The sequence below is a fragment of the Calonectris borealis genome, chromosome 34 (assembly GCF_964195595.1).
Source record: "Calonectris borealis chromosome 34, bCalBor7.hap1.2, whole genome shotgun sequence".
NCBI lineage: Eukaryota > Metazoa > Chordata > Aves > Procellariiformes > Procellariidae > Calonectris > Calonectris borealis.
In genome coordinates, this window is record NC_134345.1 from 794,476 (window position 1) to 815,862 (window position 21,387).

At 70.9% G+C, this 21,387-nt stretch overlaps 3 protein-coding genes and 2 non-coding genes across 8 annotated transcripts; 4 read left to right on the forward strand and 1 right to left on the reverse strand.

Annotated features, from left to right (window-relative positions):
* Window positions 1–351: 351 nt before the first annotated feature.
* On the forward strand, window positions 352–2,417 carry LOC142074316 (large ribosomal subunit protein uL13). The gene is made up of 8 exons (XM_075134903.1): window positions 352–446; window positions 663–735; window positions 1,034–1,099; window positions 1,202–1,303; window positions 1,391–1,476; window positions 1,801–1,860; window positions 1,955–2,077; window positions 2,301–2,417. Exons 1-8 carry the CDS (start codon window positions 432–434, stop codon window positions 2,385–2,387), a joined length of 612 nt encoding a protein of 203 aa, XP_074991004.1. The 5' UTR covers window positions 352–431; the 3' UTR covers window positions 2,388–2,417.
* On the forward strand, window positions 827–905 carry LOC142074351 (small nucleolar RNA Z195/SNORD33/SNORD32 family). The gene has a single exon (XR_012670589.1). It is a non-coding gene; the product is annotated as a small nucleolar RNA Z195/SNORD33/SNORD32 family (small nucleolar RNA).
* LOC142074352 (small nucleolar RNA SNORD34) lies at window positions 1,657–1,727 on the forward strand. The gene has a single exon (XR_012670590.1). It is a non-coding gene; the product is annotated as a small nucleolar RNA SNORD34 (small nucleolar RNA).
* A 102-nt stretch (window positions 2,418–2,519) lies between the features above and the next one.
* On the reverse strand, window positions 2,520–6,562 carry LOC142074311 (trans-1,2-dihydrobenzene-1,2-diol dehydrogenase-like). Of its 2 annotated transcripts, XM_075134896.1 has the most exons (7): window positions 5,913–6,180; window positions 5,635–5,746; window positions 5,187–5,350; window positions 3,970–4,219; window positions 3,359–3,483; window positions 2,818–2,968; window positions 2,520–2,742 (listed from the first exon to the last, which is right to left on the reverse strand). In XM_075134896.1, exons 1-7 carry the CDS (start codon window positions 6,087–6,089, stop codon window positions 2,609–2,611), a joined length of 1,113 nt encoding a protein of 370 aa, XP_074990997.1. In that variant the 5' UTR covers window positions 6,090–6,180; the 3' UTR covers window positions 2,520–2,608. The 2 variants fall into 2 exon arrangements, with proteins under 2 accessions (XP_074990997.1, XP_074990996.1); XM_075134895.1 differs by lacking the exons at window positions 3,359–3,483; window positions 5,187–5,350 and having other exon boundaries at window positions 5,913–6,562.
* A 304-nt stretch (window positions 6,563–6,866) lies between these two features.
* Window positions 6,867–21,281, forward strand: LOC142074313 (branched-chain-amino-acid aminotransferase, mitochondrial-like). Of its 3 annotated transcripts, none has more exons than XM_075134898.1 (11): window positions 6,867–6,934; window positions 9,527–9,574; window positions 10,240–10,440; window positions 11,401–11,511; window positions 12,064–12,183; window positions 17,264–17,427; window positions 18,040–18,182; window positions 19,376–19,459; window positions 19,980–20,119; window positions 20,459–20,533; window positions 20,602–21,281. In XM_075134898.1, the coding sequence occupies exons 1-11, from the start codon at window positions 6,893–6,895 to the stop codon at window positions 20,638–20,640; spliced, it is 1,167 nt and encodes a 388-aa protein (XP_074990999.1). In that variant the 5' UTR covers window positions 6,867–6,892; the 3' UTR covers window positions 20,641–21,281. The 3 variants fall into 3 exon arrangements, with proteins under 3 accessions (XP_074990999.1, XP_074991001.1, XP_074991000.1); XM_075134899.1 differs by having other exon boundaries at window positions 6,882–6,934; window positions 17,294–17,427; XM_075134900.1 differs by lacking the exons at window positions 9,527–9,574; window positions 10,240–10,440 and having other exon boundaries at window positions 6,877–6,934.
* The last annotated feature ends 106 nt before the right edge of the window (window positions 21,282–21,387 follow it).

The following is a 21,387-nucleotide window of genomic DNA, read 5'->3' on the forward strand; positions in this document are numbered from 1 at the left end:
CAGGCACTGGGAGGTACTGGGAGGTACTGGGGGGCGCTGGGAGGTGGCACTGGGGGATGTACTGGGAGATACTCGGGACACGGGGTGTGAGTGGGGGGCACTGGGAGGTACTGGGAGGTACTGGGGGGTGGCACTGGGGGATGTACTGGGAGATACTGGGGACACGGAGGGTGAGCGGGGGGCACTGGGGGGTCCCCGAGGTTTTTAGGACCCCGCAGGGTGAGGGAGAGCCCAGGCCCCGCCCCCTCATTTCCATAACTCCATAAACGTGCGGGGGCGGCTCCGCGCACCATGGCCCCTCCCAGCGCAGCGTCGCCTCCGTCTTCTGCCCCGCACGGGACGTCACTTCCGCCCCTGCGCCAGCCCCCGCCGGAAGGGGCGACCCCGCGGCGTGCGCGGGGCGGGGCCTCTTTCCCGAGCGGGCGGCGGCGATGGCGGAGCCGCGGGTGCGGGCGGGGGCCCGGGGGCGGCCCGGGGGGGACCGGGGGCTCCGGGGAGGGGGCGGCGGGATTGGCCTCGGCGGCAGGAGGCGGCGCGGGGAGCCGCGGCGGTGCCGGGGGGGCTCCGGGAGCCGTACGGAGCGCGTCCACGTGGGGCCTCCGGGGGGGCCTGGGGCTCTCCGGGACCCGCCGGTGACGGCCGCGCTTCTCCCGCTGCCGCAGGTTCTGGTGATCGACGGCCGCGGCCACCTCCTGGGCCGGCTGGCGGCCATCGTGGCCAAGCAGGTGCTGCTGGGTGAGTATGGGACCCCCCCCGCGACCCCGGGACACCCCCCCGCCGGGACGCCGGGATCCCCCCCCGGGACACCGGGACCCCCCGTGCCCCCCGGCGCGGTGATGAGCGCCTTCGGCTGTCGAGTCTCACGACCGTGAGAGCCGCCTCCATGCACTACCAGCTGAGCGCGGGGGGCCGCGTGTGCGCGGGGGGCGAGGGCACGTGGGGCCGCCCACTGCCGCCCCTGAGCCGTGTCCGTGTGTGTCCCCCCCCGTGTCTGTGTACCCCGTGTCCGCGTGTCCTCTTCCCGTGGCCGCAGGCCGCCGCGTGGTCGTGGTGCGCTGCGAGGGCATCAACATTTCCGGCAACTTCTACCGCAACAAACGTGAGTGGGGGGCTGGGGCGGGGGGCGGTTACCGGGGGGTGTAACGGGACTCCCGGGCGCCGGGGTCCCGCCATTTCGGGGGGTAACGCTCCCCCCCCGCAGTGAAGTTCCTGGCCTTCCTGCGGAAGCGGATGAACACCAACCCCTCCCGCGGGCCCTACCACTTCCGCGCCCCCAGCCGCATTTTCTGGCGGACGGTGAGAGGTGAGTCTGGGGGGGCCGGGGATCCCCCCCCAAATCCCGGGGTGCCCCCCCAGAGCCCCCTGACCCCCCCCCGTGCCCCCCCCCCAGGGATGCTGCCCCACAAGACGAAGCGGGGCCAGGCGGCGCTGGAGAGGCTGAAGGTGTTCGATGGCATCCCCCCGCCCTACGACAAGGTGAGGGGACCCCCCCAGCCCCGTGGGACCCCAAAATCCCCCCAGAGACCCCCCCCCAGCTCTGTGGGACCCCCCCAGCCCCCTGGGACCCCCCCAAGTCCCCCCAGGGACACACCCCCAGCCCCGTGGGACCCCCAGGGCCTCCCCCCAGCCCCATGGGACCCCCCCAAATCCACCCACCCGTGTCGATGATGCACTTTTACCTACATTGTTCGATGGTCCTTGAGAGAAACTTCAACACTGAGACACAGAGGGCCCCTCGTCCCCCTCCTTGTCCCCCCCACCCCCCAAATCCGCCCCCCTGCAACGCTCTCTCTCCGGCAGCGCAAGCGCATGGTGGTCCCGGCTGCTCTCAAGATCATCCGCCTGAAGCCCACCCGCAAGGTGAGGTGTGGGAGGGGGCGGGGGGGCTCCGCCAGTGCCGGGGTCCCCCCCCGGGTATCGGGGTCCCCCCCTGACCCCCGCTGTGCCCCCCCAGTTTGCTTTCCTGGGCCGGCTGGCGCACGAGGTGGGCTGGAAGTACCAGGCGGTGACGGCGGCACTGGAGGAGAAGCGGAAGGAGAAGGCGAAGCTGCGCTACAACAAGAAGAAGAAGCTGATGGTGAGGGGAGGGATCCCCAAAAGTGGGGGGGGGGGGCCCAAAAATGGGGTGGGGGGCTTGAAACCACTACTTGTGTGGCCGTGCTGGAAACCGCCACAGGGGGCTCAGCGCTGTCCCGGGGTGGGGGGGGCTCCCCGTAACGGAACCATTTGGGGGTGCCCCGGCTGCGCACCCCTCCCTGGGGGTGCTGGGACTCCCCCTTAACGCCCCCCCCCCATTTCAGAGCCTGCGGCGCCGGGCCGAGCGCAACGTGGAGGGGAAGACGGCGCCGTTCACGGCCGTGCTGCGGCAGCACGGGCTGCTGCTCTGAATAAAGGGGCCCGGTGGCGGCTGCTCTGTACTGGGGGGGACTGGTCTGTAATGGGGGGGACTGCTCTGTACTGGGGAGGGCTGGTGTGGGCTTTATGGGGGAGTGGTCTGGGCTTGAGAGGGAGAAAAAAGACACAGACTTGGGGGGTTTTAGCTCTTTATTGCATTTTGAGGCGTGGGACTCGCGCCGTGGGGCAGGGGCTCGCGCCGTGGGGCAGGACCTCACTCGGTGGGGCTGGGGGCTCCCGGCGACCCCTCCTCCGTCCCCGCAGCCCCCACCTGCCGCCGCGCCTCGTCCAGCAGCTGGGCGATGAGCTCGCTCTCGGCCAGCGGCATCACGGGGCTCTCGGTCAGACCTGGGGGGCAGAACGGAGTGGGGGGGGGTCAGGGGGACCCAGGGGAACACCCCCCACCCCGGGACCCCCCCTCACCCTGCAGCAGGCACTCGCGGACGTGCTGGGCCTCGTAGCGCAGGCCGGTGCCGTGGGGGAAGTTGAGGGGCTGGGAGGGGGGGGGCAGGGGGAAGAGCTCCCGCCGCCCCCCCACCACCAGCTCCGTCGGGCAGTTCATGTGGCTGGGGAACTGGGGGGGGGGGGGCACGTCAGCAACCTGGGGGGAGCACAGGATCCCCCTGTGTGCCCCCCGAGTTGGGGAGCCAGGTGCCTGGGACCCCCCCATGGGGGTGCTTGGCCCTGGGCCCTCCACCCCCCCCCAGCCACGGTGCCCCCCAGGACCCCCCCCCCCATGATACCTCCCCAATCCCTCCCCTGGCACCCCCCACGACCTTCACGTCCCCAGGGGGACCTCGGTACCTGGACCCCCGCCATGGTGCCCCCCACGACCCCCTCCCTGGGGGTCGTGGGTTTTTCAGCCCTATGTCTGCCCCCCCCTTCCCTGGGGGACCCAGGCATCCGGGATGCTCCCCCCGGGACCCCCCCCATTTCCCCGGGGGACCCAGGGCTTGGATCCCACCTCGGCCCAGCCGCAGGTGCCCCCCAGGGCGGCCCCTCCCGGCAGCTCGGCCGCCATGGAGCAGGTCAGCACGGCCTGGCGGTTCCCCTCGTACTCCAGCGTCATCGTCACCGTCTCGTCCACCCCTGCGCCCACAGCCGTGACCCCCCGAGACCCCCCCCAGCACCCCCCAAATCCCACAGCTGCCCCCAAACCCCCTCGGGGACCCAGCACCCCCCTCCTCTGGGAGCCCCCACAGGGGACGCCCCCCCCAACCTCATTGCCCCCCACATCTCCCCACAGCCCCCCAGTGTACCCCCACAGCCCCCCTTGCCCTCCCTCCCCCCCACTGTACCCCCTTGCCCCCCCTTTTCCCCCATTGCCCCCCTTCTCCCTCCCTTCTCCCCCACTGTACCCCCATTGCGCCCCTTTTCCCCCATTGCCCCCCCTTCCCCCCCACTGTACCCCCATTCTGCCCACTGTACCCCCACTGCCCCCCCTTCACCCCCACTGCCCCCCCTTTTCCCCCATTCCCTCCCCCCCTCACTGACCCCTTGCGCCCCCAGTGCCCCCCTTTGCTTCCCCAGTCCCCCCCATCGCCCCCCAGTGCCCCCCGGCCCCCCATGGCTCACCCGAGGGGTGGAGGCAGCCGAGGGCCTGCAGGCGGCGGGGGGCCCCCCCCAGCAGGGCCGTGGCCATCTGCAGCCCGTAGCCCCCCAGGTCGAGCAGGGCCCCCCCGCCCAGGCTGGGCTCCCGCACCCGCTCCACGTCCCCCATCGGCAGCGCCAGGGCCCCCCGCAGCAGCCGGGGCTCCCCCAGGGCCCCCCCGGCCACCAGCGCCCGCAGCCGCTGCCAGGCCGGGAAGAAGCGGGTCCAGTAGCCCTGGGGGGAGCGGGGCTGTCGGCGGGGGCGCTGGGGGGACTGGGACTGGGGCAGCTAGGGGCACTGGGAATGGGAGTGGGGGAACTGGGAGCACTGGGAACGGAACTGGGGGCACTGGGGGAACCGGGGGGACTGGGACTGGGGCAGCTAGGGGCACTGGGAACGGGACTGGGGGAACTGGGAGCACTGGGAACGGGACTGGGGGAACTGAGGACACTGGGACTGGGGAACTCAGGGCACTGGGGGAACCAGGGGGACTGGGACTGGGGCAGCTAGGGGCACTGGGAACGGGACTGGGGGAACTGGGAGCACTGAGGGCACAGGGACTGGGGAACTCGGGCACTGGGGGACTGGGACTGGGACAGCTAGGAGGACTGGGAAGGGGACTGGGGGGACTGGGCCTGGGGCAGCTAGAAGCACTGCGAACGGGGGACTGGGGGAACTGGGAACGGGGTGTGGGGGCAGCAGGAACGGGGTTATGGGCACTGGGGGAACTGGGAATACTGGATTAGTGGGGCTGGGGTGAGCGGGAATAGGGACAGGGTGGTGGGTGCTGGAGGAGACTGGGAATGGGGTGACGGGGCAGTGGGAGTGGGGCGTCACCAGGAGTAGTATGGGGAGCACTGGGAGTGGGTTGGGGAGGGTCATTGGGAGCAGGATGGGGGTTACTGGGAGCACTGGGAGTAGGATGGAGGCACTGGGAATGGGATGGGGGTTACTGGGAGCACTGGGAGTGGGATGGGGGTTAGTGGCAGTGGGGCAGGGGCACTGCGAGCAGGATGGGAGTTACTGGGAGCACTGAGAGCGGGACGGGGGTCACTGGGAGTGGAGTGGGGAGCACTGGGAGTGGGGTGGGGCTCACTGAGAGTCGGGTGGGGTTTACTGGGAGCACTGGAAGTGGGGTGGGGCTCACTGGGAGCGGGACGGGGGTCACTGGGAGCACTGGGGCGGGAGCACCGGCACCCACCTCCATCAGGAAGACCCCCCGGGCGCGGGCGGTCGCCACGAGCTCCCGGACCTGGCGGGCCCCGAGCGCCAGCGGCTTCTCCAGCAGCACGGCCTTGCCCGCCGCCAGGAAGAGCCGCCCGGCCGGCAGGTGCTGGGGGTTCACCGCGCCCACGTACACCACGGCTGGGGGGGCGGGTCAGCCCCGCCCTGCCCCGCCCCGGGGGGCGGGACAGCCCCCCGCCCCGCCCCGGGGGGCGGGACAGCCCCCCGCCCCGCCCCGGGGGGCGGGACAGCCCCCCGCCCCGCCCCGGGGGGGCCCCACCGCTCCTGGAGGGGACCCCGGCACCCCCCTCAGCCCCTCCCCCCTCCGGGGGACCCCGGCATCCCCGCGTCCCGGTCACCCCTCCCCGCCCAGGGGACCCCCGCGTCCCGGTCTCCCCCCCCCCGCGGCCCCCCCGGGTTCTCACCCACGTCCGGGTCCTCCGCCAGTTCCCGGTAGGAGCCGTAGGCCCGGGGCAGCCCGTGGCGCCGCGCAAAGGCCCGGGCCCGGGGCAGCTCCCGGGCGGCCACCGCCACCGCCTGGGGGGGGGGGGAGGGGGTCAGGGGGGACCCCGGCCCCTCCCCCACCCAAGGGGACCCCAGCCCCCCCCGGGGGATCCATTCCCCTCCCCCCCGGGGCCCCCTCCCCCCTCCTCGGGGACCCCCCCGGGGACCCCCGCCCCTCCCCCCCGGCGCCCCGGCGCACCACGTGCTCCTCGGGGGGGAGGGTCTTCAGGGCCACCACGAAGTCGTGGCTGATGCGCCCGGCCGAGCAGATGCCCCAGCGGGTGGGGCCGGGCGGGGGGACCCCGGCGGCGCCCCCCGGACAGGGGGGGTCCCCCGCGCCCTGCCCGCGCGGCGGCTCCCTCCTCGCCGGCTCCATGTCTGCGCCCGCCCGGGCGCGGCGCCGGGGGTGAGGGAGCCCCACCCGCCCCACCCCCCCCCCGTGGGTGGCCCCCACGCAGGGACGCGGCGCTGCGGGGTGGGGCCAAGGGCGGAGGTCGGGGGTGGGGGGCGGAGGTCAAAGGGCGCCGAGGTGAGGGGCTGCCCCGAGGGGCTGAGGGGGTGACCTGACCTCTGACCCCAGGCCCCGCTCCTGACCCCGCGACCCCTCTGCGGGGCCCAGGTGTTGGGGGAGGGGGGACACGCCCAGGCGTCCGGGCCACGCCCTTGCCCCGGGGGGACCCGGGCTCGTCAGATTTGGGGGGGGGGGGGCCGCCCACGCACGTGCCAGGCCCCGCCCACGCACGTGCCAGGCCCCGCCCCACCGCGGGGCGTTGTGGGCCGGTGGCAGGCAGAGCCACGAGGGGGGTGGGGACGGGCATGCAAATGAGCGGGGAGGGGGCGTGGCCCCACGCTAAGAGAAGGGCGGGGAAAGGGCTTTTATTGACATGATGTACAAGCGGAGATGACGTCACGGGGCGGGGCCGCGCCTTGCCCAGCCAGGAGGGCGGAGGGGGTTCCCCGCCCCGCCCACCGCCTCGCTCCGCCCCCTCCCTCCTGCCGCGGGGGCGTGGCGCCGGGGGCCGGGCCGGCGGGGGCGCTCGCCATTGGCCGCGGAGGCGCCGCGGGGGGCGTGGCCGAGCGGTAGGCGGGAGGGCGGCTGCCATTGGCAGGCGGCGGGGGCGGTGTGGCGCAGCGCGCTCCCATTGGCCGCGGGCGGGGGCGAGGCGGGGCGGCGGAGCGATGGCGGCGGCGATGCGGAGCCGGTGCCCGGGCAGCGGAGCGGTGAGTGGGGGGCGCTTCCGGGGTGGCGGGAACTGCTTCCGGGGCGCGGCCCCCCGGGCCTCCCAGTGCCCCCGCCGCCCCTCCCACTGCCCCCCAGGCCCTACTGGTCCCCAGCCCAGTCCTCCCAGTGCCCTCCCAGTCCTCCCAGTGCCCCCCGGGGCCTCCCAGTCCCGCCCAGGCTCTACTGGAGACCCTCCTGGTCCTCCCAGTGCCCTCCCAGTCCTCCCAGTGCCTCCCCAGGTGCTCCCAGTGCCCCCCAGGCCCTACTGGAGACCCTCCTGGTCCTCCCAGTGCCCTCCCAGTCCTCCCAGTGCCCCCCCGGGCCTCCCAGTCCCGCCCAGGCTCTACTGGAGACCCTCCTGGTCCTCCCAGTGCCCTCCCAGTCCTCCCAGTGCCCCCCCGGGCCTCCCAGTCCCGCCCAGGCTCTACTGGAGACCCTCCTCGTCCTCCCAGTGCCCTCCCTGTCCTCCCAGTGCCTCCCCAGGTGCTCCCAGTGCCCCCCAGGCCCTACTGGAGCCCCTCCCAGTCCTCCCAGTGACCCCCCAAGTCCTACTGGACCTCCTTCTTGTCTTCCCAGTGCCTCCCAGGCTCTCCTAGTGCCCCCGAGGCCCTACTGGAGCTCTTCCCAGACTTCCCAGTGATCCTCCAGGACTTACTGGTCCTCAGCACAGTCCTCCCAGTGCCCCCCCCGGACCTCCCAGTGCCCCCCAGGTCCTCCTGGAGACCCTCCCAATCCTCCAAGTGCCCCCCAGGCCCTACTGGAGTTCCTCCCAGTCCTCTCAGTGCCCCCCAGACCCTACTGGAGACCCTCCCAGTCCTCCCAGTGCCCCCCAGGCCCTACTGGAGCCCCTCCCAGTCCTCCCAGTGACCCCCAGGCCCTACTGGAGCCCCTCCCAGTCCTCCCAGTGACCCCCCAGGTCCTACTGGAGCTCCTCCTTGTCCTCCCAGTGACCCCTAGGTCCTCCCCGAGCCCCCCAGGCCCTACTGGAGCCCCTCCCAGTCCTCCCAGTGACCCCCCAGGTCTTACTGGAGCTCCTCCTTGTCCTCCCAGTGACCCCTAGGTCCTCCCAGTGCCCCCCAGGCCCTCCTGGAGACCCTCCCAATCCTGCCAGTGGCCCCCAGACCCTACTGGAGACCCTCCCAGTCCTCCCAGTGCCATCCAGGCCCTAGTGGAGACCCTCCCAGTCCCCCCAGTGAACCCCCAGGTCCTCCCCAAGTCCTCCAGGCCCTACTTGAGCCCCTCCCAGTCCTCCCAGTGACCCCCCAGGCCCTACTGGAGCCCCTCCCAGTCCTCCCAGAGGCCCCTAGGCCCTACTGGAGACCCTCCCAGTCCTCCCAGTGCCCCCCAGGCCCTACTGGAGCTCCTGCCAGTCCTCCCAGAGCCCCCCCAGCTCCTCCTGGAGCCCCTCCCTGTCCTCCCAGTGCGCCCCAGATCCTCCCAGAGCCCCCCAGGCTCTCCTGGAGCCCCTCCCAGTCCTCCCAGTGACCCCCAGGCCCTACTGGAGTTCCTCCCAGTCCTCCCAGTGACCCCTCAGGTCCTACCGGAGCCCCTCCCAGTCCTCCCAGTGCCCCCCAGATCCTCCCAGTGCTGCCCAGGCCCTACTGGAGCCCCTCCTGGTCCTCCCAGTGCCCCCCAGGTCCTCCCAGTGACCCCCCAGGCCCTCCTGGAGCCCTTCCCAGTCTTCCCAGTGACCCCCCAGGCCCTTCTAGAGCCCTTCCCAGTCCTCCCAGTGACCCCCCAGGCCCTCCTAGAGCCCTTCCCAGTCCTCCCAGTGCCCCCCCAGGCCCTACTGGAGCCCCTCCCAGTCCTCCCAGTGCCCCCCAGGCCCTACTGGAGACCCTCCCAGTCCTCCCAGTGCCCCCCAGGCCCTACTGGAGCTCCTGCCAGTCCTCCCAGAGCCTCCCCAGCTCCTCCTGGAGCCCCTCCCTGTCCTCCCAGTGCGCCCCAGATCCTCCCAGAGCCCCCCAGGCTCTCCTGGAGCCCCTCCCAGTCCTCCCAGTGACCCCCAGGCCCTACTGGAGTTCCTCCCAGTCCTCCCAGTGACCCCTCAGGTCCTACTGGAGCCCCTCCCAGTCCTCCCAGTGCCCCCCAGATCCTCCCCAGTGCTGCCCAGGCCCTACTGGAGCCCCTCCTGGTCCTCCCAGTGCCCCCCAGGTCCTCCCAGTGACCCCCCAGGCCCTCCTGGAGCCCTTCCCAGTCTTCCCAGTGACTCCCCAGGCCCTCCTAGAGCCCTTCCCAGTCCTCCCAGTGACCCCTCACGCCCTCCCAGTGCCCCCCAGGCCCTATTGGTGACTCTCCCAGTCCTTCTAGTGCCATCCCAGTCCTCCCAGTGCCCCCCAGGCCCTACTGGAGACCCTCCCAGTCCTCCCAGTGCCCCCCAGGCCCTACTGGAGCTCCTCCGGGCGCTCCCGCTCTGGCGATGGCGGCGGGGGGCAAAGTCCAGGGCAGGCGGGCGGGGGCGGCCGTGGCCCCTCCCCCTGCCCACTCCCGCCACACCCTCCCCCGTTACTGGTCCCAGACTGGGACGAACTGGGGCGGGCATGGGGGAGGGCCCGGGTGCCTGGGTCCCCCCTAACCTCCCCCCACCCCAGCTTCTCGCGACCCTGCTGGGACCCCGGCGAGGCTGCAGCAGCTTCAGGGTAAGGGGGGGCCGAGCCCTGGGACCCCCCGGGGACACCTGGGACCCCCCCAGCCCCCCAGTCCCCAGGCCCCCCTGAGCCCCCCTGAGCCCCCCTGAGCTCCCCTATTCCCCCCAGCCCCCCAGTTCCCTGGGACCCCCCGAGCCCCCCTGAGGCCCCCTGGGCCCCCCCCGGACCCCCTGGACCCCCCTGGGATCCCCCCAGCCCCCTGGGACCTCCTGAGCCCCCTGGGCCCCCCCTGGGTCCTCCTGAGCCCTCCAGCCTCCCCAGACCCCCCTCGACCTCCCTGAGCCCCCCAGCCCCTGCAGCCTCCCGGTCCCCCTGAGCCCCCCTGAGATTCCCTGAGCCCCCCCAGACCCCCTGAGCCCCCCTGAGATTCCCTGAGCCCCCCCAGACCCCCGGAGCCCCCCTGGGTCCCCCTGAGCCCACCTCAGCCCCCCCAGCCCCCCTGGGTCCCCCCACCACCCCTGAGTCCCCTGAGCCCCCTGAGCCCCCCTGGCCCCCCCCCCCCCCGGCCTCCCTGAGCCCCCCTGAGCCCCCCTGGGATCTCCTGCGCCTCCCAGCCCCCCCAGCCCCTGCAACGCCCGAGCCCCGCTGGGCCCCCCCCACCCCCTTGGCCCCCTCAGCCCCCCGAGCCCCCCCGGACCCCCTGGGCCCCCCCGCAGGCCTCGCAGCTGGAGGTGGAGCGCAGCCGCAGCCCCCGGCCCAAGCCGGACCCCCAGGGGCTGCAGTTCGGGCGGGTCTTCACCGACCACATGCTGAGCGTGGAGTGGAGCCGGGCGGGGGGCTGGGGCCGCCCCCGCATCCGCCCCTTCCAGGACCTGCGCCTGCACCCCGCCTGCTCCGCCCTGCACTACGCCGTCGAGGTCAGCGCGACCCCCGACCCCCGTGAGCGCGGGCCCTGTGACCTCTGACCCCCCGTGACCTCGGACCCGCCTGTCGCTGTGACCCCGTCTGCTCCGTGACCACTGACACCCCCGTGACCTGTGACCCCCGTGACCTGTGACCCTCCTGTGACCCCGTCTGCTCCGTGACCACTGACACCCCCATGACCTGTGACCCTCCTGTGACCCCGTCTCCTCCGTGACCACTGACACCCCCGTGACCTGTGACCCCCATGACCTGTGACCCTCCTGTGACCCCGTCTGCTCCGTGACCACTGACACCCCCATGACCTGTGACCCCTGTGACCTGTGACCCTCCTGTGACCTCATCTCCTCCATGACCACTGACACCCCCGTGACCTGTGACCCTCCTGTGACCTCATCTCCTCCGTGACCACTGACACCCCCGTGACCTGTGACCCCCGTGACCTGTGACCCTCCTGTGACCCCGTCTGCTCCGTGACCACTGACACCCCCATGACCTGTGACCCTCCTGTGACCCCGTCTCCTCCGTGACCACTGACACCCCCGTGACCTGTGACCCCCATGACCTGTGACCCTCCTGTGACCCCGTCTGCTCCGTGACCACTGACACCCCCATGACCTGTGACCCCTGTGACCTGTGACCCTCCTGTGACCTCATCTCCTCCATGACCACTGACACCCCCGTGACCTGTGACCCTCCTGTGACCTCATCTCCTCCATGACCACTGACACCCCTGTGACCTGTGACCCTCCTGTGACCCCGTCTCCTCCGTGACCACTGACACCCCCGTGACCTGTGACCCCCCGTGACCTGTGACCCCATCTCCTCTGTGACCACCGACCCCCCCGTGACCTCTGACACCCCAGACCTCTCACCCTGCCCTGTCCCCTCCGTGACCCCTGACCCCCTGTGACCCCGCCCTGATTTCTGACCCCCCGTGACCTCTGACCCCGCAGCTCTTTGAGGGCATGAAGGCCTTTCGCGGCGCCGATGACAAAATCCGGCTTTTTCGCCCCGAACTGAACATGCAGCGGATGGAGCGCTCGGCCCAGAGGGTCTGCCTGCCCGTGAGTGGGGGGCCCGGGGGCCTTGGGGGGTCCCCTGGGTGGGGTTTGGGGGGTCCGTGGAGGTGGATGGGGTTTGGGGGGTCCCCTGGGTGGGGTTTGGGGGGGTCCCGGGGGTGGGTGGTGTTTGGGGGGTCCCCTGGGTGGGGTTTGGGGGTCCCTGGAGGTGGATGGAGTTTGGGGGGTCCCCTGGGTGGGGTTTGGGGGGTCCCTGGAGGTGGATGGAGTTTGGGGGGTCCCCTGGGTGGGGTTTGGGGGGTCCCTGGGGGTGGATGGGGTTTGGGGGGTCCCCTGGGTGGGGTTTGTTGGGGGTCCCTGGGGGGTAGATGGGGTTTGGGGGGGTCCCAGGGAGTGGGTGGGGTTTGGGGGGTCCCCTGGGTGGAGGTTTGTGGGGGCCCTGGAGTGGGTGGGATTTGGGGGGGTCCCCTGGGTGGGGTTTGGGGGGGTCCTGGAGGTGGGTGGGGTTTGGGGGTCCCCTGGGTGGGGTTTGGGGGGGTCCCTGGAGGTGGGTGGGGTTTGGGGGGTCCCTGGGGTGGGGTGACCGGGCGCCCGCAGGCCTTCGACGGCGCGGAGCTGCTGGAGTGCATCCGGGCGCTGGTGCGGCTGGAGCAGGAGTGGGTGCCCCCCGGCCCCCGCGCCAGCCTCTACATCCGCCCCACCTTCATCGGCACCGAGGTGGGGGGGCTGGGGGGGGCCCTGGGGGAATCACGGGGGTCTTGGGGATCCTGGGAGCATTTTTGGGGGTGTAATGGGTGCCCTGGGGAGGTTATAGGGGTCCTGGGGGGGGTTCTGGGGGTCCTAGGGGGGTTTACAGGGGTCCTGGGCGGGGGCACCGAGGTTCTGGGGGGGGTTATGGGGCCATTGGGGGGGTTACAGCGGCCTTCTGGCATTTACGGGGGTCTTCGGGGGGGTTCTGGGGGGCTTTGGGGGGGTTATGGGGGTCCTGGGGGGCTTATGTGGGTTCTGGGGGGGTTCTGGGGGTCCTGGGGCAGTTATGGGGGCCTTGGGGTGTTACAGGGGTCATGGGGGGGGTTACGGGGGTCCTGGGGGGGTTCTGGGGGTCCTGGGGGGGTTACAGGAGTCCTGGGGTGCCTATGGGGGTCCCAGGGGGGTTACAGGGGTCCTCGGGGGGCTTATGAGCATCCTGGGGGGGGTCTGGGGCCTTGGGGGGCGTTATGGGGGCCTTGTTGGGGTTACAGGGGTCCTGGGGGGGTTATTGGGTGCTCTGGGGGCGTTATAGGGGTCCTGGGGGGTTATGGGGGCCTTGTTGGGGTTACAGGGGTCCGGGGGGGTTTACGGGGGTCTTGGGGGGGGTTACAGGGGTCCTGGGGGCCTTACAGGGGTCCGGGGGGGTTATGGGGGTTCTGGGGGTTTATGGGGATCATGAGAGGGGTTATAGGGGTCCTGGGGAGGTTTACAGGGGTCCTGGGGGGGTTACGGGGGTTCTGGGGGGTTCTGGGGGTCCTGGAGTGGTTATGGGGGTCTTGGGGGCGTTATTGTAGTCATGGGGGGGGTACGGGGCTTCTGGGGGGTTTTACGGGATCCTGGGGGTGTTTTGGGGGCCTTTTGGGTGGTTATGGGAGCCTTGGGGGGGGTTATGGGGGTCCTGAGGGGGTTATAGGGGTCCTGGGGAGGTTACGGAGGTCGGGGGGGGTTGTGGAGTGCCCTGGGGGGGTTATAGGGATTCTAGGGCGCGTCCTGGGGCGGTTATGGGGGTCCTGGGTGGTTTTGGGTGTCCCGGGGGGGTCACAGGGGTCCTCGGGGGGCTTATGGGCATCCTGGGGGGGTTCTGGGGGTCCTGGGAGGGTTCTGGGGCCTTTGGGGGTGTTATGGGGGCCTTTGGGGTGTTACAGGCATTCTGGGGGTGTTCTGGGGGTCCTGGAGTGGTTATGGGGGCCTTGGGGTGTTACAGGGGTCATGGGGGGGGTTACGGGGGTCCTGGGGGGGTTCTGGGGGTCCTGGGGGGGTTACAGGAGTCCTGGGGTGCCTATGGGGGTCCCAGGGGGGTTACAGGGGTCCTCGGGGGGCTTATGAGCATCCTGGGGGGGGTCTGGGGCCTTGGGGGGCGTTATGGGGGCCTTGTTGGGGTTACAGGGGTCCTGGGGGGGTTATTGGGTGCTCTGGGGGCGTTATAGGGGTCCTGGGGGGTTATGGGGGCCTTGTTGGGGTTACAGGGGTCCGGGGGGGTTTACGGGGGTCTTGGGGGGGGTTACAGGGGTCCTGGGGGCCTTACAGGGGTCCGGGGGGGTTATGGGGGTTCTGGGGGTTTATGGGGATCATGAGAGGGGTTATAGGGGTCCTGGGGAGGTTTACAGGGGTCCTGGGGGGCTTATGTGGGTTCTGGGGGGTTCTGGGGGTCCTGGAGTGGTTATGGGGGCCTTGGGGGCGTTATTGTAGTCATGGGGGGGGTACGGGGCTTCTGGGGGGTTTTACGGGATCCTGGGGGTGTTTTGGGGGCCCTTTGGGTGGTTATGGGAGCCTTGGGGGGGGTTATGGGGGTCCTGAGGGGGTTATAGGGGTCCTGGGGAGGTTACGGAGGTCGGGGGGGGTTGTGGAGTGCCCTGGGGGGGTTATAGGGATTCTAGGGCGCGTCCTGGGGCGGTTATGGGGGTCCTGGGTGGTTTTGGGTGTCCCGGGGGGGTCACAGGGGTCCTCGGGGGGCTTATGGGCATCCTGGGGGGGTTCTGGGGGTCCTGGGAGGGTTCTGGGGCCTTTGGGGGTGTTATGGGGGCCTTTGGGGTGTTACAGGCATTCTGGGGGTGTTCTGGGGGTCCTGGAGTGGTTATGGGGGCCTTGGGGGGTTATTGTAGTCTGGGGGGGTTTTACGGGATGCTGGGGGTGTTTTGGGGTCCTTGTGGGGGTTATGGGAGCCTTGGGGGGGGTTATGGGGGTCCTGAGGGGGTTATAGGGGTCCTGGGGAGGTTACGGAGGTCGGGGGGGGGTTGTGGAGTGCCTTGGGGGGGTTATAGGGATTCTAGGGCACGTCCTGGGGCGGTTATGGGGGTCCTGGGTGGTTTTGGGTGTCCCGGGGGGGTCACAGGGGTCCTCGGGGGGCTTATGGGCATCCTGGGGGGGTTCTGGGGGTCCTGGGAGGGTTCTGGGGCCTTTGGGGGTGTTATGGGGGCCTTGGGGGGGTTACGGGGGTCCTGGGGGGCTTATGTGGGTTCTGGGGGGGTTCTGGGGGTCCTGGGGCAGTTATGGGGGCCTTGGGCGTGTTACAGGGGTCATGGGGGGGGTTACGGGGGTCCTGGGGGGGTTTACAGGGGTCCTGGGGGGGTTACAGGGGTCCTGGGGTGCCTATGGGGGTCCCGGGGGGGTTACAGGGGTCCTCGGGGGGCTTATGAGCATCCTGGGGGGGTTCTGGGGCCTTTGGGGGCGTTATGGGGGCCTTTGGGGTCATTATGGGGGCCTTGGGGGGGTTACAGGGGTCCTGGGGGGGTTATTGGGTGCTCTGGGGGCGTTATAGGGGTCCTGGGAGGTTATGGGGGCGTTGTTGGGGTTACAGGGGTCGGGGGGGGGTTTTACGGGGGTCTTGGGGGGTTACAGGGGTCCTGGGGGCCTTACAGGGGTTCTGGGGGGTTTACAGGGGCCCTGGGGGGGTTATAGGGGCCCTGGGGGGGGTTACGGGGGTTGGGGGGGATTAGGGGGGCCTTGGGGGTTTGCGGTGGTCCTGGGGACCGTTATGGGGGCCTTGGGGGGGTTACGGGGGTCCTGGGGGGGTTAGAGGGGCCTTGGGGAGGTTATGGGGTCCTGGGGCAGTTACGGGGGTCCTGGGGTGGTTATTGGGTGCCCGGGGGAGGTTATAGGGGTCCTGGGGGGTGATGGGGGCCTTGGGGGGGTTACTCTAGTCCTGGGGGGGGGTTACAGAGGTCCTGAGGTGCCAATGGGTGTCCTGGGGGGGTTATGGGGGCCTTGGGGGGGTTCTAGGGGTCCTGGGGGGGTTATGGGGGCCTTCGGGGGGTTAGCAGGGCTTTGGGGGGGGTTACAGGGGTCCTGGGGGGGTTATGGGGGTTCTGGGGGTTTATGGGGATCATGAGAGGGGTTATAGGGGTCCTGGGGAGGTTTACAGGGGTCCTGGGGGGCTTACGGGGGTTCTGGGGGGGTTCTGGGGGTCCTGGAGTGGTTATGGGGGCCTTGGGGGTTATTGTAGTCTGGGGGGGTTTTACGGGATGCTGGGGGTGTTTTGGGGTCCTTGTGGGGTTATGGGAGCCTTGGGGGGGGTTATGGGGGTCCTGAGGGGGTTATAGGGTCCTGGGGAGGTTACGGAGGTCCGGGGGAGGTTGTGGAGTGCCCTGGGGGGGTTATAGGGATTCTGGGGCGCGTCCTGGGGCGGTTATGGGGGTCCTGGGTGGTTTTGGGTGTCCCGGGGGGGTCACAGGGGTCCTCGGGGGGCTTATGGGCATCCTGGGGGGGTTCTGGGGGTCCTGGGAGGGTTCTGGGGCCTTTGGGGGTGTTATGGGGGCCTTTGGGGTGTTACAGGCATTCTGGGGGTGTTCTGGGGGTCCTGGGGGGGTTATGGGGGCCTTGGGGGTGTTACAGGGGCCATGAGGGGGGTTATGGGTGTCCTGGGAGCATTGAGGGGCCTTGGGGGGGTTTACAGGGGCCCTGGGGGGGTTACAGGGGCCCTGGGGTGGGTTACAGGGGTCTGGGGGGGGATTAGGGGGGCCTTGGGGGTTTACGGTGGTCCTGGGGACGGTTATGGGGGCCTTGGGGGGTTACAGAGGCCCTGGGTGAGTCAGAGGGGCTTTGGGGAGGTTATGGGGTCCTGGGGGGTGATGGGGGCCTTGGGGGGAGGGTCATATGGGTCCTGGAAGGGTTACAGGGGTCCTGGGGGGGCTTACAGGGGTCCTGGGGGGCTTACGGGGGTTCTGGGGGGGGTATGGGGGCCTTGGGGGGGTTACCGGGGCCTTGGGGGGGTTACAGTGGTACGGGGGGGTTTACAGGGGTCCTCGGGGGTTTACAGGGGCCTTGGGGGGGGTCATAGGGGTCCTGGAGGGGTTACAGGGGTCCTGGAGGGGGTTACAGGGGTCTGGGGGGGATTATGGGGACCTTGGGGGGAATTACAGTGGTCCGGGGGAGTTATAGGGGTCCTGGGGGGGTTTACAGGGGTCTGGGGGGGGTTTACAGGGTTCTTGGGGGCTTATGGGGGTTCTGGGGAGGGTTCTAGGATTCTGGGGAGTTACAGGGGTCCTGGGGGGGTTATAGGGGTCCTAGGGGGATTATGGGTGCCCTGGGGGGGTTATAGGAGTCCTGGGGGGTCTATGTTGGTCTGGGGGGGTTGTGGGGGCTTTGGGAGGGTTATAGGGGTCCTGGGGGGATTATGGGGGTCCTGGGCGGGTTTATAGTGGTCCTGGGGGGCTTATGGGAGTTCTGGGGGGGCTCTGGAGGTCCTGGGGGGGTTATGGGGGCCTCGGGGGGGTTACTTTAGTCCTGGGGGGTTACAGGGGTCCTGGGGGGGTTTGGGTGCTCTTAGGGGCTTCTGGGTTACCGTGGGGTTCCTGGGGGTCCTTGGGCAGATTATGGGGGGGTCTCTCTGGGATTTCAGGGTCCTGGGGGTGTTTCTGAGGGGTTATGGGGGGGTCTCTGTGGGATTGCAGGGCCCTGGGGGGGCTGTGGGGTCCTGGGGATCTCTGAGGAGCTCCCATGGGGTTGGGGGGTCCTGGGGGCTCTGGGGGGTCCCGGGGGGGGGTGCTGGGCTTCCAGGGGGGCTACGGGGTGCCCAGAGTGGGGCTGTGGGCGCTGACCCCCGCATCAGCCCTCGCTGGGGGTGGCCCCCCCTGGGCAGGCGCTGCTCTTCGTCATCCTCTGCCCGGTGGGACCCTACTTCCCCGGGGGGCACTTCAGCCCCGTGGGGCTCCTGGCTGACCCCTCCCACACCCGCGCCTGGCCCGGGGGGGCCGGGCACTGCAAGCTGGGGGGGTGAGTGGGCCCTGGGGCGGGGGGGGGATCCAGGGGTCTGGGGGGGTCCAGGGGTCTGGGGGGATCCAGAGTCCAGGGGAATCCAGGGGTCTCTGGGGGGATCCAGGGGTCTGGGGGGGTCCAGGGGTCTTGGGGGGGGTCCAGGGGTCTGGGGGGATCAGGTGTCCAGTGGGATCCAGGGGTCCAGGGCAAGGGGGGGGGGCTACCCTGGCATGGGGGGACCCAGGTGTCGGGGGGGGTCCCAGGTGTTTGGAGGGGGGGATCCAGATGTTGAGGGAGCAGATCCAGCATTTGGGGGGGTCTCAGGTGTTTGGGGAGCCTTAGGCAACCGGTGCAGGGGGATCCAGATGCAGGGGGAGGAATCCAAGTGTTCTGGGGGGGGTACCCCAAAATTTAGGGGGAGCCAGGCATGCAGGAAGGCCCCAGTGGTTTGGGGGGGGGGGGAATGACACATGGGTGCTTGGGGGGGCCCAGGAGTTTGGGGTCCCCCAGGCATTGGGGGGGGGGGGCACACGGGTGCTTGGGGGGCCCCGGGTGTTGGGGGCCCCAGGCACCGGGGTGGCCCCCGGCCCAGGGGGTGCGGGGTCCCGGCTGCCCCCTGCCCCCCCCCAGGAACTACGGCCCCACCATCGCGCTGCAGCGGGCGGCGCAGGCCCGGGGGTGCCAGCAGGTGCTGTGGCTGCACGGCCCCGAGCGGCTGCTGACCGAGGTCGGCACCATGAACCTCTTCGTCTTCTGGCACCGCGAGGACGGGGGTACGGGGGGACGGGCGGGGGGTACAGGGGGGTGGGGGGTACGGGGGGTGTGGGAGTACAAGGGGGTATGGGGGCACAGGGGGTATGGGGGGTACAGGGGGTATGGGGGGGCTATGGGAGGTACAGGGGTATGGGAGGGGCATGGGGGGGTACGGGGGGGTGTGGGGGCACGGGGGGTATGGGGGGAGAGGGGGTATGGGGGGGCTATGGGAGGTACAGGGGTACAGGAGGGGCATGGGGGTACGGGGGTGTGGGTGCACAGGGGGTATGGGGGGAGAGGGGGTATGGGGGGGCTATGGGAGGTACAGGGGTACGGGAGGAGCATGGGGGTACGGGGGTGTGGGGGCACGGGGGGTATGGGGGGGACAGGGGGTATGGGGGGGCTATGGGAGGTACAGGGGTACGGGAGGGGCATGCGGGGGTACGGGGGTGTGGGGGCACAGGGGGTATGGGGGGCTACAGGGGGTATGGGGGGACAGGGGGTATGGGGGGGCTATGGGAGGTAGGTGGTACAGGAGGGGTACAGGGGATATGGGGGGGGTACAGGGGGTATGGGGGTTGCGGCAGTACTGGGGGGTATGGGGCTACGGGGGGTATGGGGGGTACGGGGACACAGGGGTGTATGGGGTGTATGGGGGGGTTATGGGAGGTGCGGGGGTACAGGGGGTTATGGGAGGGGTAGGGGGTTATGGGGGTATGGGGTGTACAGGGGTATGGGTGGGTACGGGGCTTACGGGGGGCATGGGGAGGTACGGGGGATACAGAGGGTATGGGGAGTATGGGAGTACGGGGGGTATGGGGAGCTATGGGGGTTTTGGGGGGGTGCAGGGGGCACGGGGGATATGGGGGCATGGGGGTGTTATGGCGGGTACAGGGAGGTACAGGAGGTTATGGGGGAACGGGGGGTATGGGAGGTAGGGGGGGTACGGGGGATATAGGGGATCCAGGGGGTATGGGAGTACAGGGGGTACGGGGGTATAGGGGCACGGGGGGATACGGGGGGCATGGGGGTGTTACGGGGGGTACATGGGGAGTACGGGGCTATGGGGGGCATGGGGGCACGGGGAGGGTACAGGGGGCATGGGGGGGCACAGGCGGGTAGGGGGGTACGGGGGTTAGGGAGTACGGGGGGGTACAGGGGGGCATGGGAGGGGCACAGCAGGGACGGGGATCACCCCCCCATCACCCCCCAGAACTGGAGCTGGTGACCCCCCCCTGGACGGCTGATCCTGCCCGGGGTGACGCGGCAGAGTCTGCTGGAGCTGGCGCGGGAGTGGGTACGGGGGGGCACGGGGGGTGAGAGGGAGCGGGGGGACACGGGGGGGACACGGTGGGGGGGAGAGGGAGTGGGGGCCTATGGGGGGACATGGGGGGACAGGAGGGAAGGGGGATGGGGGGGACACGGGGGGACACGGTGGGGGGGAGAGGGAGTGGGGGCCTATGGGGGGACATGGGGGGACAGGAGGGAAGGGGGATGGGGGGGACACTGGGGGGGACACGGGGGGGCTGCTGCAGGAGTGGGGATGGGGGACATGGGGAAATGGGGGGATAAGGGGAGGGGACGTGGGGATGGGGGTTCGGGGGGGCTGCTGGGGGATTGGGGATGGGAGATGGGGCTCAGGGGGGACATGGGGGGGCACGGGGAGCCTGGCGGGGGGCACACAGAGGGAAGCTTAACCCCCCGGGAAGGGGATGGGGTGCCCCTCATGTCCCCCACCCCGAGCCCAAGGGCAGTGGGGGGGCTCAGGGGCCCAGCCCCCACCCCCACACTGACACACACACCCCCCCTCCATGCAGGGGAATTTGGGGTGCGCGAGGGGCCCCTCCCCATGGGGACCGTCCTGGCGGCGCTGGCCCAGGGGCGCCTGCGGGAGATGTTCGGGTCGGGGACGGCCTGCGTGGTCTGTCCCGTGGGGGGCATCCTCTACGAGGAGAAGGTACGGGGGGGCTGGGGGGGCTGGGGACCCCCAAACCTGCGTGCTGTGTCCTGGGGGGGGGGATCCTCTATGGGGAGAAGGTACGGGGCGGGGGGGGGGCAGATATGGGGGGCTATGGGGGCTGGGGACCCCCAAACCTGCGTGGTGTTGCCTGTGGGGGCATCTTCTGGGTGGGGGGGGAGGCGCTGCGGAGGGTGGGGTACCAGCATCTCTGTGGGGAGCGAGGGGGGGTACGGGGAGGCTCTGGGACACCTCTGGGGGTGGGGGGCGGGTTTGGGGGGCACTGTGGGGGGGTCTTAGGGGGCCTGTCCCCCCCCATGACCCCCAGCCCCCCCCCAGTGGTACCCCGTCCCCACGATGGAGCACGGCCCCGAGCTGGCACAGCGATTCCTGCGGGTCCTGAGCGACATCCAGGTGGGACCCGGGGCTGGGGGGGGGCTGGGGGGGGTCAACACCCCCCATGACCCCCTCCTCCCCCGCAGTACGGCCACGTCCCCAGCGAGTGGGCCCAGCCCCTGTGACCTCGGAGCGGGGCCGAGCCCCACCACGGCGCCGGACACCCTGGGGGACTCTGCCCCCCCACCACCCCCCAAATACCCCGGGGGGGGCAAATACCCCCCCAAAAACACACCAAATACCAGGGGGGAGGCAGATACCTCCCCCTGCAGCCCCCCCCAGGGGGATCTGCCCCACCCCCCCTCCCACCCCCGGAAGGGGGGGCAGACCCCCCCTCCCCACACTCCAGCCCCCCCCCCCAACACCAAATACCGCCGGGGGGGGGGGGGGGGGGGCAGACACCCCCCCTCCACCTGAACACTCCACCCCTGCCCCCGGGGGTACCTGCCCTCCCCACCCCCGCTAGCTCAGGCTCCCCCAGCCCCCCCGTGCAATACCCTGAGCTGCACCCCCCTCCCCATACTGGGGGGCTCCGGCTGCAAAGGCTTCTGGGTACGCCCCCCACCCCACAGTGCCTTCTGGGTACCCCCGGCCCCGCCCCAAGGGCTTCTGCGTCATCCCCTCCCCCCCCCCCCCCGGGGCATTGTGGGAAAAGCCCGTTTGATGCTCGGGGGGGTGGGGGGGCAGGGGGTGTGGGTACCCCCCCCACCCGGGACCCCCCCAAAGTGAAAGGTCAAAGGGGGTCATTAATAAACGAGATGGAACGAAAGAGACGGCTCCGGCTCCTGGGGGAGGGGGGGGTGGGGGAGGGGCAGGGGGTACCCCCCGGGGGGGCCCACCCCGGGCGAGGCTCCATCGCTGTTCAATAAGTC